Source organism: Xyrauchen texanus, chromosome 21, assembly GCF_025860055.1.
Source record: "Xyrauchen texanus isolate HMW12.3.18 chromosome 21, RBS_HiC_50CHRs, whole genome shotgun sequence".
Lineage (NCBI taxonomy): Eukaryota > Metazoa > Chordata > Actinopteri > Cypriniformes > Catostomidae > Xyrauchen > Xyrauchen texanus.
Genome location: NC_068296.1, coordinates 14,548,211 through 14,567,265, shown reverse-complemented (window position 1 = coordinate 14,567,265; position 19,055 = coordinate 14,548,211). Strand labels below are relative to the sequence as shown.

Sequence of the window (19,055 nt, the reverse complement as noted above, 5' to 3'; positions counted from 1 at the left end):
ACAAAAATGAATTAACCTCTTTTTTATTTTTGGCATAGTGGCATTTCATTATATTTTGATTCCTTTGTTACTCTTTCAGATCCGTATTCCAGTCTTTGATTTATAATGAAATGATCCTTGAATAGCCATTGAAATGATGAGAGAGAGAGAGAGTGAGAGAGAGAGAGAGAGAGAGAGAGAGAGAGTCTGTCTGTTGTACACTGCATTCATTGTGTGTATTTATTTCAACACTCATATTAATAGGTTACACTAGCAGATCAGCGCAGCATAGCTGAAGTAAAGTTTTGGAGCATACTGTGATGAACTCATTATAGAAAACATGTTGAAAAAGCATTACAAACGTATTTCAGCACAATACTTTGCAATATATTCTTTTAATGAGCAACATACGTATAATTAAGGAGCAAACTATTTACCTATTCGGTAAATCGGGCTCGATGTAAATTACACATGCAGTGACAGGCACACAAACCACTTTTTAGTAAATCTGACTGAATGCAGACAATTTATCAGTCTATTGTTACACATTGGGTTTTAGATTCCATTCTGTGTAATAACCATTTGGATGTAAATATAATTTAGATTTAATGACAATCAAATTTGTAATAGTTCTCATTAGCTCTCTCACAATAACCATTTTATAATCTATGACCATTATTAAAGGAAAGACACAATGTAGTAACCCAGAAATCTCTTTATTTTCTGTATTGAGATTCAGCTCTGTTACGCTGCGAAAGCACAAAATTAACCTACGGTTGCAGTTATGCTGGATTCTGAATATTTGTGTAGTCTCATTCATAATGAGCTGCAGATTTTGACACCCGTCTTTTCGCTGTATACATTTCAGTCTAATGGGCCGAGTCAGCACCAGGTAGAATCTCACATTAGGAAGAAACTTGACTCTCTGATGAAGGAGTCTCAGATCGGGGACAAAGAGGACACTGACAGCTTCTCCATCAGAGCGCTTCTCCGCGCAACCCACGAGGGCCTGCAAAGAAACCTGCGCAAGGTACAGTAACACACTTTCTATATTTACTTTGCCGGCTCTGTGTAAAGATGAAAGAAAGAAATAAAGAAAGAGACAAATAAATTTTTTAGAAAATTAAGGAATTAGAATACCTAATCAGTGTGTGCACATTAGACTTGCAATTCAGAAGACACATAGAATCCCTTAATTAACATTCGTTCAGCCTCCTTTCTTGCCCTATTAATAGACTTTGCACTTTCTAAATGTTGATTTTGATGTGCCGTTTGTAATGCACGGAGGGATTTTCTCTCCCCTCCAGTGTTTTCCTGCATAATAATTGTGGAAAATACACAGAGACCCATGGAGAGAATGCTCAAATTAAGAGTCTGTCTGGAGATTATTTTTAATCAATGTTGTGTTAAGTTCATGCATCACTCTGACCATGCTTGACCTCAAATACTCATTTTAATAGTTTTAAACATTCTACTGTTCGAATGAGTAAGAACTAGACACATCTTTACAGAATAGTCCCCCCAAAATGAAACATCTATCATTATTTACTCACCCTTATATCATTCCAAACCAATGATTTTATTTTATGAAACACAAAAAGAGATGTTTTGCATAATGTTCACAATGCTCATTTCCATACAATCAGAAGACATGGAATATAATGTATGAGTCGTATGGACTTTTTTTTTATGGCACTCTTAATGTGCTTTTTGTCCTTTTTGGAGCTAGTAAGCCCTTGGACATTCTGGAAAAAAATCTAATTCTGCAAAAAAGGTTGTAGTGGTTTGGAATGACATGAGTATGTGTAAATGATGACATAAGTTTCAGTTTTGATTGAACTATACCTTTAATGTGTTTCTTAATATCTGTGAAATTATAATTGCTTGTGTATGTGTGTGTGTGTGTCTTTCAGAATTCCAAAGATGGTATGAAGAAATCTCAGAGTCGCTCCTTCCTCAGCAACCTCAAGCACAAGGTCAGAATCAAGACAGTCTTTTTCTGTCTTTCTCTCCTTCTGTCTCTCTCTACTCTGTCTCTGCTTTCGAATCAGGTCTATCCTATTTCCTGTCTTCTTGTTTGTCTGCAAACTCAGATGTTCCATAAATGGGTCCTCTTCACTACCCAGAGGCAGAAGGATTTGAGGAATAATCACTTTGTTTTGTTTGGAATAGATCATAAGTATGTGTAATTTATTCTGATCAGGTATCAGAGGGCTACTGTTGCTCTCAGAATAGTGGGAGCAGGATGTACTCATAATAACTGAGAGGAAGAGACAGGGTAATGTGCTCTCTCCAATCAACAGCAAATATGGTTTTGGGTCACTTGCTTGACGAGCACAATGTTCTGTCCTGTGTTGACGTATTTTCTATTTAAACAAGAAGTTTGGGCATGACATTTCTTTTAAAAAACTAGTTTTGATTTCCAGTTTTGATTTCCTGGGGCCTTAAACAAATAATTGCTGTAAGTTTTATAATGGTAGTCATACTTATTATCTACACATGTTGACTTGATATTTGATAGTCACTTACCTCTGGAGGTCACATATGATTGTGTATACGGATAATGACATCTCTCTGCTCTTGAGGCTGTGTCCGATTTCATCCTCTGCATAAAAACTCAACACATTATTCATCTCTATCTCATATATTGAAACTGGTTTGTGTGCAATTCAACACCTCAATAGCAAATCAATGATGCGGGTAAACAAGTCTTGTGGTTGCTGCCCCATAAGTTTGATTGTGGGCTATTATAGTAAGCTGTTCAAAATTTATAGATTTTTTACTAAAATCTAATCAGGGTTGTCAGCGTTCTATTGCGGCTTCCAGTCTAAAGTAGATCACATCCATTTACTCTGTCATTCCTGCAGGAGTTTGGCAGGCCCCCATCTCGAGTGCACATGATATTTCCTCCCACTCTCAACATTATCATGTGTGTGTGTTTATGAGGCTTCAAAAGATTTTGTTTTGTTAGTAATGAACCATAAGCCTCTAATTAAAGTAGCTGCAATGTACTGCTCCTTTGCCCATTAAAAAGTTACATGATTTGGACACTAGTCACGTCTGGCAACTATTAATACTTGTTGTGGTTATGTTAAGTATGCTCTCTAAAACAGCCCAGTGCTCTTTTTTTCCTCTGTTGTGAGTAGGAGAAATTCATTAATTCCCATCCAAATGCAAAGGAGTAAACATGCCCTCTATGTACATATTTAGCATGCTGTTTGTATGTGTGTGTGTGTGTGTATGCTTCCACAGAGGCATTCCAAATCAAGGCTGAAATGTCAAAGTGTTGAAACAGATGATGACGGGCAGCAGGAGACATCAGGAGGACAGTTCAACAGGTGTGTGCTAATTGTCTCTTTTTCACAGAATTACCTCTCAAACTGCCTGTCTAAGACTTCAGTCACCTGAGGCTGATCCTATCTATCTATCTATCTATCTATCTATCTATCTATCTATCTATCTATCTATCTATCTATCTATCTATCTATCTATCTATCTATCTATCTATCTATCTATCTATCTATCTATCTATCTATCTATCTATCTCTCTCTCTCTCTCTCTCTCTCTCTCTCTCTCTATATATATATAATAAATATATATATATATATATATATATATATATATATATATATATATATATATATATATATATATATATATATATATATATATATCTGTTTCTCTGTCTGTCTGTCTTTATCTTTGCAAGAAATAGGCCATGGCCCTTGGCCTTTTCAATTCAATACTAAAAGTCAAATCTAGAACACAAGAAAGAATACGAGTAAGAAAGAAAGCGCGAACAAGTGAAATGCTGTTACAGGAAGTGACGGAGGGCGGAGAATGCATATCAGATTGAGTATAACTTGTCTTTGATGAAAAAACAGTAGCCTGTATTTACAAAATATGTTGTAGACACATAATCACACAACGCATGGTTTGATAACTGTCTCAAAAATGAGAAGCATTGTACAAACAGCAGGTTAAAGATAAAATATATTGTTGGAAGAGAGCGGCTCTTCACTGTGTAGAGTGTAATCCATTCTACACCAAGAGTAAGGAACAAATCTCAAATGCTGCAATTTTCTTCAGTGTGCTTTACTGTATTTTCACATATGTGTGCATGTGGCATAATAATTCCAAAATAACAAAAAAGCTAAAAGAAACAAAAAAAAAAGTTTCAAAGTCACAGTCAGAAAAATACATATACAAGTAGTACTAATACAAGAAGTTCTGAAATCTCAATTTACAGTATATCATACTGTCCACTGTAATGTAGGTCAGTTAGGTTCACTTGCATATCTAACCTGTTTGTTTGTTGAAATTTTCACACAATGGATGCCACTGTTGAGCATGCAAGATTTGGCTGCACTCTCAGGCCAGCCTCTCTCAAAGATAGACCATGGTATATCACATGATCGAAACAGTAATAGTAGCCCTTATTCCATCAGAGACCACAGTTCTTGGTCTTTTCCACATTGGTCTTCTACCACACATTTGCACTTCTCTCCTTCTCATGCCAACTCCTTTTTCTCTGTTACCTACTTGCTGGCCCATGCTTGCAAAAGGAACCATTCCAAAAAATTATTTTGTAGAGATGGTAATGGCATAGAAGACAAAACAACTGGTTTGGAAATCAGCTGTTTAATGTTTGTATTTATTTATCTTGATTGTGGATATATTTCAGTATACTGTTATTATATAAATAATTTAGTTTTGTATGAGGTTTTAAACTGAAGTTTAACATTATTGAAAACAGTAAGCAAACAAGTGCCAAAAAACTGCTTTTACATAAAGTTTTTTTGGTTGTTGAGAGTGAGTGACAAAGATTTCCTGATTTTTGATAGATGTGGTCACTGAATGGATTTTGCGTTAAAGTAATGAAAACTGATTCACAGTTTAGTCCAAATAGACCGATGTTGTGCTGATTGTATGAAGAGTTTTGAAAATGCATTCTCAGTAGGCCTATTGAGAAATGTGTGAAAATTATAAAAAAAACCTATATCAGCGCATTTAGCACCTGGTTAAACTGTATTGTGGATGATAAGTGAATAAGCTGTTTGCACTGAAATACACACAAAAAAAAGCATTGTAACTGTTCAGTGAATTCTCCCCATAATGTGGTAGAAATCATGAGGAGATAGTTAGTGTCTAACACTAACACAGTTTATGTTAATGACAATCATTTGTATGCTTAATGGGCTACATTAACACCATGAAGAAAGTTATTTGTAATTAATCTCTCACTCTGCAAGGGGCTTTTCTTATCTTTAATTTCTCTGGTATTTAAGAATAGACTATATCTGCATCTCAGATCTCTCTCTGTCCGAAGTGTCCTTTGATGCTCTTAAGGGAAATGTAATTGCCAAAGTTTACATGAAATTCATTTTCCAAATAATGTCCATTTAATCCATTTAAGTTTTTTTTTATGAAAATAAGTTTACATTCTCTACAACTAATGAAATATTCCTTTATACAAAATAATTAAATCTTCTTCATTATTTCTAATTCATGTCCTTTACAACAGCATATAAGAGCTAAAATCTAGGTTATAGGCGGTATGATGTTTATTTTAATGTTCATAAATGTTCCTAGTTGAGAATTGTAAATATAAAAAAAATATACACTCACTGAGCACTTTATTAGGAACATTATGGTCCTAATAAAGTGCCTGACATTGTCTTCTTCTGTTGTAGCCCATCTGCCCAATAGTATCCAGCTGCAGACCCGCAGCACCACCAGTTTCAGAACCCCAGCGCCAGAACCTGAAGTGAGGGGCGGAGCTTACGTTCTAAACCGAGTAGCGCCACCTAACGTTTTGGAGCGTAGTTTGCTTTTATTACAAACGAAACATCATACTTTATACGTATGTTATAATGATACATTAAGGTACAGTACAATAAGCATTTTAAAACATTGATCTTGTGTAATATAATTGTATATAGTTATTCGTTTCATTGTATTATGAGAGTTACTTCCTGATCATGATGGTGAAAAATAATGCTTGAAACTTATCGGCATTTTATATAAAATATACTTTATATCACAAGAACATGTGCAGCATGCATTTTTCTTTATGTAAAATAAAACATGTCAAAAAACTAAAAAAGAGAGAAAATTCAGCATCATTTTAAAAGAAACAATAAAAATATATACAACAAATGACCAATTCACCCCTAGGCCCATTTTATCATGACAATCCTGTATAAATGAAACTTAAAATGTATCAAATGAGGAATTCACTCTCAGGCCCATTTTGTCCTTACATTCTTGCAAAAATAATTCCATGTCATCCCTGAACACAAAATGAAATAGAAAGGGCTCTCTGGAAGCTTCTGACTGTTCCAGGAGATTTTTGCGGGCCTTTTCCTTGTCGTCTTCATTCATTCGAATGAAAAGAGGCTCTTCCACTGGACCCCTGAGCAGATGGCTGTTGGAATGGAGCCATTTCACAGCTTCTTTCATGTGCCGGATTATTGGGAGCTCCTTCATTACAGAATATTAAAGGAAAATGTGACTTTATAAATGTGACATAAATGTATTATATGTTAAGAGATTATATATACATATATATATATATATATATATATATATATATATATATATATATATATATATATATATATATACACACACGCCTCACTGCTGCTAAGCGTAGCTTGTTCTTCACATGGAAGGGACTCTTGTAGGGTTTCTGCACTGGAATATATATATCTTGGTTAATTTAAAATTGATCAGAAGAGGGTGCAAATGTAACGGTGGGCTGGAGTAAATGTCCAGTATCTACCTTTCAGAGAAAACCCCAAAGTTCTCCAGAAGAATAAGAGCCAACCATCTCCGTATGTTTGGAAAGTCGCACTGGAAGACAAAAGTAGAGAAATCTTGATATTTCAACTGCTACAACATCATAAAGGTCAATTACTTGAACTGGTAATTACTTACAGATGTAAAATCAAAGGGTGCTCCCAAGACAAGATGTAGAGCATACTGGAAAACAGCAAAAATTAAGGAAAATTATCTCTGTAAACGTCAAATTAAAAAAATTCTTCCTTGTTCCGTATTTAACAACTTAAAAAAATTACAATAAAAACACCACCACACCAATCATTGGTTTAATTATATCAAAACAATGTCTCACCATCAACATGAAGACTCCACAGTCTACACCACCAATCTGTTGGGGGATATCCTAAAAAAAAAAAAAGCATGAGTTCATTAAGGGTTTGACACTTCAGCAGTCCCAACTTTAGCAGACTTCTTTATAACCAACCTTGTTTTTCAGTAGCACCCATGTGCCAGGTTTAATTTTGGCTGTCATCTTACTGCAACAAAAATACAAAAATAATAAAACAGATTTGTTAATATGAAGTTACATTGTGCAGCACACAGTTTCAAGCTCTGAATCCATGCAAAAACACAGTCAACAGTATTTGGGTCTTTCTTGTAAAAACTGTCACAGCATGCAAAATCAGAACATCATGCAAGTAACCATTAAGCAAGTTTATTAAACTCTTGAACGGCAAAACTTGAACACACACATTGAATTTTTCACCACATGATGTCAAAAACGTTAGACAACGTTACACAACTCACCATGCTCTCCGCCATGCTTGTCTCATTGTCAATAACTCCGCCCCTCACTTCAGGTTCTGGCGCTGGGGTTCTGAAACTGGGGTTCTGAAACTGGTGGTGCTGCGGGTCTGCAGCTGGATATATCTCCATCTGCCTGTAGGTTTGACGTATTGTGCATTCTGAGATTCTTTTCTTCTCACTACAATTGTACAGAGTGATTATCTGAGTAACCGTAGCCTTTCTGTCAGCTCGAACTAGTCTGGCCATTCTCTGTTGACCTCTCTCATCAACAAGGCGTTTTCGTCCGCAGAACTGCCACTCACTGAATGTTTTTAGTTTTTGGCATCATTCTGAGTAAACTCTAGAGACTGTTCTGCATTAAAATTTCAGGAGATCAGCAGTTACAGAAATACTCAAACAAGCCCGTCTGGCACCAACAATCAAGCCCCGGTCTAAATAATTGAGATCACATTTTTCCCCATTCTGATCCTGACACATATCTGCATTATTTTATGCAGTGCACTGCTGCCACATGATTGGGTGATTAGATAACTGCATGAATAAGTAGGTGTACAGGTGTTCCTTACAAAGTGCTCAGTGAGTATATATTTAAGCAATATCACACTCACAATCGTGCTATATGGCCCTACATCAGCACTGCTGTGATTCGGCCGTAGTGCTGATTTAGGGCCATATACAGTCAGGTCCATAAATATTGGGACATCGACACAATTCTAATCTTTTTGGCTCTATACACCACCACAATGGATTTGAAATGAAACGAACAAGATGTGCTTTAACTGCAGACTTTCAGCTTTAATTTGAGGGTATTTACATCCAAATCAGGTGAACGGTGTAGGAATTACAACAGTTTGTATATGTGACTCCCACTTTTTAAGGGACCAAAAGTAATGGGACAACTGGCTACTCAGCTGTTCCATGGCCAGGTGTGTGTTATTCCCTCATTATCCCATTTACAAGGAGCAGATAAAAGGTCCAGAGTTCATTTGAAGTGTGCTATTTGCATTTGGAATCTGTTGCTGTTAACTCTCAATATGAGATCCAAAGAGCTGTCACTATCAGTGAAGCAAGCCATCATTAGGCTGAAAAATCAAAACAAACCCATCAGAGAGTTAGCAAAAACATTAGGTGTGGCCAAATCAACTGTTTGGAACATTCTTAAAAAGAAAGAATGCACCGGTGAGCTCAGCAACACCAAAAGACCCGGAAGACCATGGAAAACAACTGTGGTGGATGACCGAATAATTATTTCCCTGGTAAAGAAAACACCCTTCACAACAGTTGGCCAGATCAAGAACACTCTCCAGGAGGTAGGTGTATGTGTGTCAAAGTCAACAATCAAGAGAAGACTTCACCAGAGTGAATACAGAGTGTTCACCACAAGATGTAAACCATTGGTGAGCCTCAAAAACAGGAAGGCCATATTAGAGTTTGCCAAACAACATCTAAAAAAGCCTTCACAGTTCTGGAACATCATCCTATGGACAGATGAGACAAAGATCAACTTGTACCAGAGTGATGGGAAGAGAAGGGTATGGAGAAGGAAAGGAACTACTCATGATCCAAAGCATACCACCTCATCAGTGAAGCATGGTGGTGGTAGTGTCATGGCATGGGCATGTATGGCTGCCAATGGAACTGGTTCTCTTGTATTTATTGATGATGTGACTGCTGACAAAAGCAGCAGGATGAATTCTGAAGTGTTTCGGGCAATATAATCTGCTCATATTCAGCCAAATGCTTCAGAACTCATTCAGAACTCAGAAGTTTGATTTATGATTGTTAATCTGTCCCATTACTTTTGGTCCCTTAAAAAGTGGGAGGCACATATACAAACTGTTGTAATTCCTACACCGTTCACCTGATTTGGATGTAAATACCCTCAAATTAAAGCTGAAAGTCTGCAGTTAGAGCACATCTTGTTCGTTTCATTTCAAATCCATTGTGGTGGTGTATAGAGCCAAAAAGATTAGAATTGTGTCGATGTCCCAATATTTATGGACCTGACTGTAGTACGATTGTGAGTGTGATATTGCTTAAATATATACTGCATTTGTGTATGGAACTACTTTCTTATGTGACAAATCAGAATCTGCTGTTGCTGGTTCAAAACAAATGATGCATCCAAGCCTCTGTTAGTAATTAAAAAATGTCACTTCAGGAATAGTATCACGGGTTGTGCTGTTTCATACAAGTTATTGGACAAACAAGGATGGATGTGTGTGTGTTTGAGAGAGAGAGAGAGAGAGAGAGAGAGACGGAGCATGTGTGATCCCCTGTTGCCACTCCCAAGCAGAGATGCTGTCAGCTTTCAGAAGATCATTTTTCTCAGTGGAAAAATAGAATCCAAGCGGGGTTAATTCTACCTATTTTGCGATAGCTGGTGCGCAAGAGTCAATCACTATAGAAACCCCAATGTCCTCCACCATTTTAAACAGCACCCATTGTGTAATTAATCAGTCTGTTTGACTGATGTGGATTCACTTCACGTCACCTAACTGGCTCATATTACACACAAAAATGATATTTTGCCACCACTTGCTGGCTAACAAATGTAATGTAAAAAAAAAGAAAAGACAAACCATAGCTCTTAACAGATTTGCACTGCTCTTACACTTTAGTTTAGAACAGCACAAATACAAGCGGAGTGATACATATGGAATGTCTCTCGTCCAATCAGATTCAAGGACCAGAACTAACTGTTATATAAGAAGATGAGAATATATATATATATATATATATATATATATATATATATATATATATATATATATATATATATATATATATATATATATATATATATATATATATTCTCATCTTTGCTCCAAAAATGTGTTTCTTTTATAGCTAGACTTTCCACAACTGTCTGTTTCTAATATCACCCAGAATTACCTTTGTTTGGACATGCACAGATATAAATGAATTGTTAGTATAGACATTGGTTGTATGGCTATTATTTTGCACTGACCTTTGATGCCATCACCTGTGATATCTAAGCTGTTTCTTCTACTCACCCCATCTTTTACTCTGTGTGTGTGTGTGTGTGTGTGTGTGTGTGTGTGTGTGTGTGTGTGTGTGTGTGTGTGTGTGTGTGTGTGTGTTTGTTTCTGAGCAGGTGAAACGTAATTACATCTAATGATGAGATGTTTCTCAAATGTTATTCCTTTGTTTTGCTGTGCTGTGTGTCTGTCTCCAGAGGTGGACGAAGAAGAAAAACAATAAAGCTGAGTAGAGATCTATCAGATCTTGTGGTCTTCACCAACTCTGTAGCCTCACAAGAGTGTTTAGATGAGGGTGAGAATCATCTTTCTTTTCTTTTTTTTTGCTTTTTTTACAATCATCATGGATTTCCATGCTGGTACAGACTAGTGCTGGTTTCTGCTGGTCTGGAGATTGTCTAGCCAAGGGGTATGCAATTAAAGTTCCAAGAGATCCGGTCTCTTGGAACTTTAATTGCATACCCCTCGGCTAGATTTTCTAGATTTCCTACCCAGCAAAGGTCCGGATAACAATATGTAGCTTACATGGTGTCAGTAGTTATATGGTTAGGAAATTATGTATCTTTTTAAAAATAGTTTCATATACTGTAACTTGGAAGCAATAGTGCTTTGTAAAAAAAAAGAAAATATATATACACTGTATATGTGTGTGTAAAAATGTAAAAGTCTGAATTGACCATTTTTATATTTTCCTTAGTGAGAATCTATTAACAACAAACAAATAATTTACGTAAAAACAACATTGAAGCATTAAAATGCTGTTTGCTTAATTAAAGTACAATTAGGCTTTCCTTACCATCCATGCCATGTTGACATCTATGATTAATTTTCACAAAATTAGAACAAAAATATTTTTTTTTATGAAAGGCTCATAACATGCGAATTAAGCTAAATTTAGATGGGGAAAAAAACGTTATAGTCTAAAGGTGCCACGCTAACGCTTTTATGTTACTCTTTTTGATGTTAAAAAAAAAACGTAAGAGTAAATTTGGCTTTATGTGGTGCCTCATGTCTATAGCAGGGAGAGAGGCAACACGTGCGGAGTGGGAATAAAGCACGCAGGGCTGAAAGCGCTCTATTCCAGCTACAGAGAGAAAGATTTTTTTTCTTGCGCTGAACACGCTTTATTCCCACTCAAGAGAGAACGATTTCTCTCTGAATGCGCTTTATTTTCCGCTCCGCGCACTTATACATGTATGCTTACGCAATCACTTTGCCAGGTGTCAGACAACTAGCACAAAGATTTAGAGCTCGGTCCTGATTGAAATGTCCTTCGTTCCGGATCCGGACCAGAGTCCGCCAGTTGAGGACCCCTGGTTTAGCCCATGCATGTGCAAAATGTATCAGATAAAGCTGGTCAAGCATCATGGTCTTTTTTGTGAAGTTGGTTAAAAGTGCTGTAAGTGAATTCTTCAGATTGGCTGATCATTTTTGTTTGCTGTTTACACAGTCTAGTGCTCTCACAGATACTGGTGAGATATATCAGGACACTTATTTCAGTGATATCTTTCAGGATGAAGGAACATTTTCTGCATTCCATTCCATAAAATCATCACTTACAGCACCTTTAACCAAGATAGTTTTTGCTGGTTCCAAGTGGTTACTAGAGTGCTAGTAAGATTACTATTTGAATTGTAGCTACCTTTTTATAAAGAAACAACTAAACATAAAGGAAAGGATTTGGATTGTTGGATTGGATATGAAAGCGAGTCAACCACAAAACCAGAACATATGATGTAATCAGCAAGGATATTTTCTAACATATCCCTTGACTTCTTTCTTATTTTTAGCCAAATTCCATGCTCTCCAACTCTCTTTTCCTGTGTTTCCACTGTTTCTCTCTCCTGAACATTCTCTCTCAGGATCGCCCTTTAATGTCTTGTCATTTAGTGAGACACGAGCTCAGCACCTGGTGCACCATCGATCCGAGCGCTTCCTGACTTTCAACCAGTGTCAGCTCTCTCGGATCTATCCCTCTGCTTACCGGATCGACTCCAGTAACTTCAACCCACAAACATACTGGAATGTGGGCTGCCAGCTAGGTGAGGAGCGAAGAACATACATCCATACACACGGACATATGGGCACACACACAAATACACAAGCAAGCATAAAAATGCACAGAGATATGTCCATTCAGTGTGTATGCTCTGCTGTATATTACAGAATTTTATCCATAAAGAAAACTCTTACTCCTTTACAGTTTCGTATACAGTACATCACATTCAAGCTGTTGTTTCTACTCACAAATATGGTGTTTAAAGATTTGGATCTATAATTTCCAAAAGGATTCTGATAGCAGTGGAGCTTGTGAAGGGAAAGTTCCCACAAGAATGAAATTTCTGTCATAATTTACTCACATTCATGTCATTCCAAACCCATATGACTTTATTTCTTCCATGGAGCGCAAAAGGAGATGTCAGGCACTGTATGTTAGTCTCAATCACCATTCACTTTCATTACATCTTTTTCCCTACAATAAAAGTGAATGGTGAAGTCTAACATTCTGCCTTCCATATGAGATTATTTCCAATGTAATATGGAAAGCTATATGGATCTGGAAAGATATGAGGGAAAGTAAATGATGACAGGATTTTCATTTGTGGCTGAACTCATATCATCATTTTTTAAGATGCCCAATTATTGTCTGACAGTATTTATTAGGGTCTGTTAGTTCCTGACAAATTCACCAGACTGAGAAATTGCACCAATGTCCCATTTCACCCACTAACCTCCCTTTGAGTGTGTGTGTGTGTTGATGTGCACATACTGTGTGTTTTAGATGTCCCTCTGCAATGCCATTATGTTCCCTTGGTTGTGCAGGAAAATTGACAAATTGGCCCACTTGTGCAATTTTGCATACATTAGAGGCATTAAAAAAAATCCACATATGCACTTTTCACATGCACACACAAGCACTTGCCATAAGGGATTGACAGAGGACCTATTTACACTTTGTTATTTCATTCATTCGATTGGGAATGCACATTCCTTTTGAACTGGGCTATATAAATGTCTTTTCAAAAGGGATTTATAGGATCATGTAGTTCTGTTTTGGAGGAATAAACTTTACGTATGTGAACTGAACAACCAGGTACATTTACACTGTGCCGATTTGCATCTTGTATGAGTAATCGGATTGATGTCTTGAATGCCAACGTTCTTGTGGCTTATCCAACGTGTGTCTTGTGCGCATGTCTGTTTAAATTATGACTTCAAAACCAGACAATAATCCCATGGTTTCAAATCTCATATAAACACGTTTTTCTTGCATTGTTTATTTTTGATAGTTATCAGAGTATTGTTGTGCTGGCAAACACACTCACTGCCTTATATGTTTTTATTGTGTAATTTTGGTGGTAAATAAGAGCAGTTCTTCCACCGTGGTCTATCAAATGAAAGTTATTTTATTAAATACAATCAAATATACAGTATATATATATATTAAATTCAAAGTTCTATTGGTGGCATTTAAAACATTGATTAATACCTAATGTTTCTGAAATACCCCATTTGTTGTGTGTATTATAACTTGATGGGTAATTAATCCTGAGAAATTAAATGCATTATTGAAAACTACACTTTTTGTAGTTATCAAATTAGCCTGGGCATGTGTCAAGAGAGGTAAAGAGGCAAAGGCATGGAAAACCATAGCAGAAACAGTTAGGTGTGTGTGTATGTGTGTCATCATAAGGGTCCAATAAACAAGAGTAAATTGGAACTTGTGGAGCCGCAGCTGAGTTCTGCCTGGCTTATGCCCGCTGATTGTTTATTGAGTAAAATGTTTACCAGGCCATGATGAAACCTCATAGTATGTTAGCCATTCAGTTAATTTAGGTTTGCACAGCTGAATACATACATGAAATTATTCAGTTGAAAAAAAATTATCAATAAATGAATAAACCAAAGGAAAAGAATTGTGGAATGAAAGAAGAGAGGAAGGATGTTACTTGGAAGCAAGGCAAGAAACATGGATGGAAGGAAGGAAGGAAAGAAAAAATCAGGAAAAAATAAGGATGGAAGGAAGAAATTAGATCATATATCTTTTGCTTTACCCACAGTGGCTCTGAACTACCAGACGGAGGGCCGTATGATGCAGTTGAACAGAGCCAAATTCATGGTGAATGGTGGCAGTGGCTATGTGCTCAAACCTGGCCCGATGTGTAAAGGTACACACGGTCACTCAAGCTACCATAAAACACCATGTTCAACCACTGTTACTCCACTGTAGTCCTAGACATAACACTGTTATGTATTTATCTCTTTTGTACTGCTTAAACAAAGCTGAGAATACATAAAATGACTTGAATAATACTAGATTCATGTAGATTACTCCAGGGATTACGACCTCCATTGATAATTCCTTACAGGCTCTTTCAACCCATTGCATGATGACCCGCTCCCTGCAAATCCTAAGAAACAGCTGGTGATAAAAATCATCAGTGGACAGCAGCTGCCCAAACCTCCCGATTCAATGCTTGGAGACCGCGGTGAGGTGAGCAAACAGTGCCACCTAAGGGGCTGCACAAATGCATTTTAGTGTCCATATGTTTTGTATTATAATTGTTTTTATCTGAAAACAAAAGATAGATGGGCATCTTTAACCATTGCACCACATCTCGTGTTTTTAGACACTTTATCAAGTTAAAAAGAATGTCATCTTTTAAAATGCATCCGTAGACCTACATTTTCTGCTCTATTCGTTGCTCTACTGAACGGCTTTTTAAAAGTACATTTCCTCTTGGTTTGAGTTCAGTAAAATGTGAAATTTCACATACTATATATTTGGTGTTTTTGGACTTTGTATCCGTTAAAAATGGGCTGATTTTATCCACAGATCATTGATCCTTTTGTGGAAGTGGAGATCATTGGGATTCCAGCAGACTGCTGTAAAGAACAAACCAGGGTTGTGGATGATAATGGTACAACTTCACTGTTTCTGCCTGTGTCAAAGATTTTGTTGAGTATATTTGTAAAGAAGGAAGGTTAGTGGGTGTTTGACCTCTTTTTAACTTTCAATGTAATTGTTAATGCAGGATTTAACCCTGTATGGGAAGAGACCCTGTCCTTCACACTACACATGCCTGAGGTGGTTCTGGTGCGCTTCCTGGTCTGGGATCATGACCCCATTGGTCGAGACTTTGTGGGCCAGAGAACTGTAGCTTTCAGCAGTCTCATGACAGGTAAGCTTTACATTTTCTCTCTCTGTGTGAATAGAAGTCACATACTAAGCTAATTAAATATCTAACTTGATAGCAATTATAAGAAGATAAAAAAAGAAAACCATAACAGGAGGACGAAACAGACCGTGAGGACAAGGTATGAGGAGATGAAGAGCTGAAGAAATCAGGATCATTAGTAAATGTCATGTAAAATGTGAGTGATAGCAGCAGGTCTCTGTGTCTCAGAGGGAAGTCATGTGAAGCGTGTGATTAGTGTAATGGAAGCCTGAGGAGCTGCGGTTGGACACAGCTACTGCTTAACTCTCTCTGTCCTCACTTGCAGACACAGTCATAAGTGAGCCATTGTAGGTTTATTTCACCTGTCAGCCATTTTTCAGTGTTGCACTGTGGCTCTGTGTCTCAAAACATTCCTCTGTTTGTTTGAGCAGTCTGTCCAGCCAGACAAAACAATATGAGGTGCGTTCGACTTCATGGGGTGCTGCGCAGACTGATCGGCGCCGGACTTAAAGCAGTGCATGTTTGTTAGAAATTTTGTCCGACTTTAGATGGAGCCACTGCCGCGTCACTTTGATGTATGCCATCAAAGTACCGCCAAAAGCAATTCAATAGCAGCAGCCTGGCTCAGCAAGTGCTGTTGCTCCACACCGGCTGTACAAGCACTAATGATGACACAGTTAATTTAAGATTGGCCAAACTCACAATGTGACAACAATGACGTGTTTTTCATGGGCTGCGTTCACAATGGCATACTTCACATACTACTCTTACTACTTCTGCTGTGTCAATCTATGGCAGCTATAGTAAGAGTAGAATGGAAGCTTGCCATTTCCAAGGTGTTTATTCTGACACCTTCTGTTCCACGAAACTCTCACAAATCCGTGTTCTTATAACAGTACATCACGTTTATGTCATGTTATATTATGTTTATCATAGTTTTTTCATATTAAAATTATATAGGCTTTTATTGGAATTTCTTCTTGTACACACAGCAGGCAATGTATTAAGTAGCACATTACCTTTTCAAATAAATAACATTTCTGGTTTTTATATGTACAATTTAAACCTCTGTCTATCTGAATTCCACTTTGTCTGAAATAAAGAAAGCAAACATCGCACAATCTTCTGTTACTGATATATGTTCAGCATATGACGGAAAGCACAAAGTGTCTGACTTGACGGCTCTCTTTTTAACTCCTGCCCCGACTGCAACCGGCAAATCTTGACGATCGGTATGGCAAGGCGCAGTTCAAGTAGAACACACCTATTGTCTATAGAGTCAGTTTAGGGCGGGCCTATTTGTTTGTGCAACTAGTGGAAGATGGTGAGTTTTTCTGGAATCTGTTTGACAACAGCGATTATTTTTGAAATTCTGTTTGGTGACACTGATGTTGCAGAAATAACACACTTCAGCTTTAAACAAGCATGCTAAAAAGACCAGGTTAGACCAGCATGAGTTTAAATGCTTGTTTGGGGCAGTGGTGGCTCAGTGGTTGAGGCTCAGGTTTACTGTCCAGAAGGTCAGGGGTTCAAGCCCCAGCACCACCAAGATGCCACTGTTGGGCCCTTGAGCAAGGCCCTTAACTCCAAGTTGTTCCGGGGGGATTGTCCCTGTAATAAGTGCACTGTAAGTCGCTTTGGATAAAAGCGTCTGCCAAATGCATAAATGTAAATGTAAAAATGTAAATGTTTGGGCTGGTTTGATTATGCAATTTTGAAACCTACATTGTTTTTGTGGTGAAGCTGGTTCACCAAATCTTGCTAGTTAGATAGTTGAGTCACTTGGTGGGGCCACCAGTGCACCAAAATGGTCCAGCAGTCAAAGTACAACATGCTGGTCTTTTCAGTAGGGAAGTTTGTGAAATCACAAAATAAAATGCAAAGATATTCCTTTCCATTATATAGTTTTGTTTCATTTATTGTAAAATGTAATTGTTTTTATAAGTATCATTGACATTCAATTACATTTTTAATGGATTATTATTTTTTAAATAATATAATTTAATGTGTGTATAAATAATATATAATAATATAATGATATAATATTTTTCCCCCACCCCCCAGTTTGAGGAAACCTTATAAGACATCACATACTGTAAATAAATGCAAGCACTCGCTAACATGCCAGTATTCTAACGACATCACGCCTTTCTTCCTGTTTTTCATTTTAACTCACTCTGAACGTTCTTACAAATGCATATCTGCCATCCCAAATGGATTTGTTTACAATAATTTCTCCTCTTTCTCACTTTCACAGGATATAGACACGTATATTTGGAGGGAATGACAGAGGCATCAATTTTTGTCCACATCACAGTGCATGAAATCTATGGGAAGGTGAGCTCATAACTACACAGACAAGGTCAACATCAGCCATACTTAATTAGTGTGATAAAAATTCACAGCCATTTTCCCTCAACATGTAAATTATATACTCTATTTCCTTAATACATTTAGCAATAAATCAGTGCCTCTTGGTTAATGAAGCAAAATATTCCAGGAACTGTGGTGGTTTGATTCAATAAAAAGGTGATAAAAGCTCAGCTAGTTATCAGTGAAACAATCTGTCAAGTAAGTTGATTTCTGCTGCACTGTAGCCTAACATATGTGATTATGCAGTAATGTTGGGTTAACGTTTTTAGCACAAAACAGAGAAAAGGACCTCAAATAGCAAAATCTCTTAATATTGACATTTCCCTCGGTTAACATTTTTTTATTGAAGTTCCTTCAACCTTTTTACCTTCCAGTGGAGTCCATTAGTCCTCAACCCAAGCTATACCATAATGCACTTGCTAGGAGCTAATAAGGTACACTGGCTATGTAGTGTCCTGCATGATAATGCATGAGCGTCTTTTAACGTGTGTCAATGTGACGTTCTGTTCTTTCTCAGTTAAAACTAAGCTGTGCGGGAATTAATCAACACATCTTTCGAGTCATTTTGTTCTATTTTTGTTTTCGAAGTAATTTTGTTTGGTAGCATATGGTCAGTTCTGTCCTTGTTTTTAAATTTGGATTTGTTGCATTAAGTAATATAAACGCTGCACTTTGAAGGTTTGAAATGATCTTGAGATGGTTGAATATTTTAGTTAATTAGTGGTTGGAAGATATTATGCTGCCATCTCTTGGTTGTAGTCAGTAGTACAATGGTTGGCACTCAAAAGGAGCTGCAGTGTTATTCTCTTTGTGTTTATGTTTAGTGTTTGAACTAAACTTGTAACATTGCATGTATGTAATGTTTTTGTCTGTGCTTACTGTTGAATTTAACCTGGGACCCAACATCACATTTGTTTGTGAGACCACACA

The 19,055-nt window shown here is 37.1% G+C and overlaps 1 protein-coding gene across 1 annotated transcript in view; it reads left to right on the top strand.

Annotated features, from left to right (window-relative positions):
- Positions 1–19,055, top strand: part of plch1 (phospholipase C, eta 1) — a 75,765-nt gene that overhangs the window by 48,954 nt on the left and 7,756 nt on the right. The window contains exons 11-21 of the mRNA XM_052152032.1: positions 848–1,009; positions 1,893–1,955; positions 3,232–3,319; positions 10,772–10,867; positions 12,435–12,614; positions 14,634–14,741; positions 14,943–15,067; positions 15,410–15,494; positions 15,609–15,755; positions 18,010–18,089; positions 18,500–18,559. Coding sequence (XP_052007992.1) covers positions 848–1,009; positions 1,893–1,955; positions 3,232–3,319; positions 10,772–10,867; positions 12,435–12,614; positions 14,634–14,741; positions 14,943–15,067; positions 15,410–15,494; positions 15,609–15,755; positions 18,010–18,089; positions 18,500–18,559 — 1,194 coding nt within the window. The remainder of the gene's footprint in view (positions 1–847; positions 1,010–1,892; positions 1,956–3,231; positions 3,320–10,771; positions 10,868–12,434; positions 12,615–14,633; positions 14,742–14,942; positions 15,068–15,409; positions 15,495–15,608; positions 15,756–18,009; positions 18,090–18,499; positions 18,560–19,055) is intronic.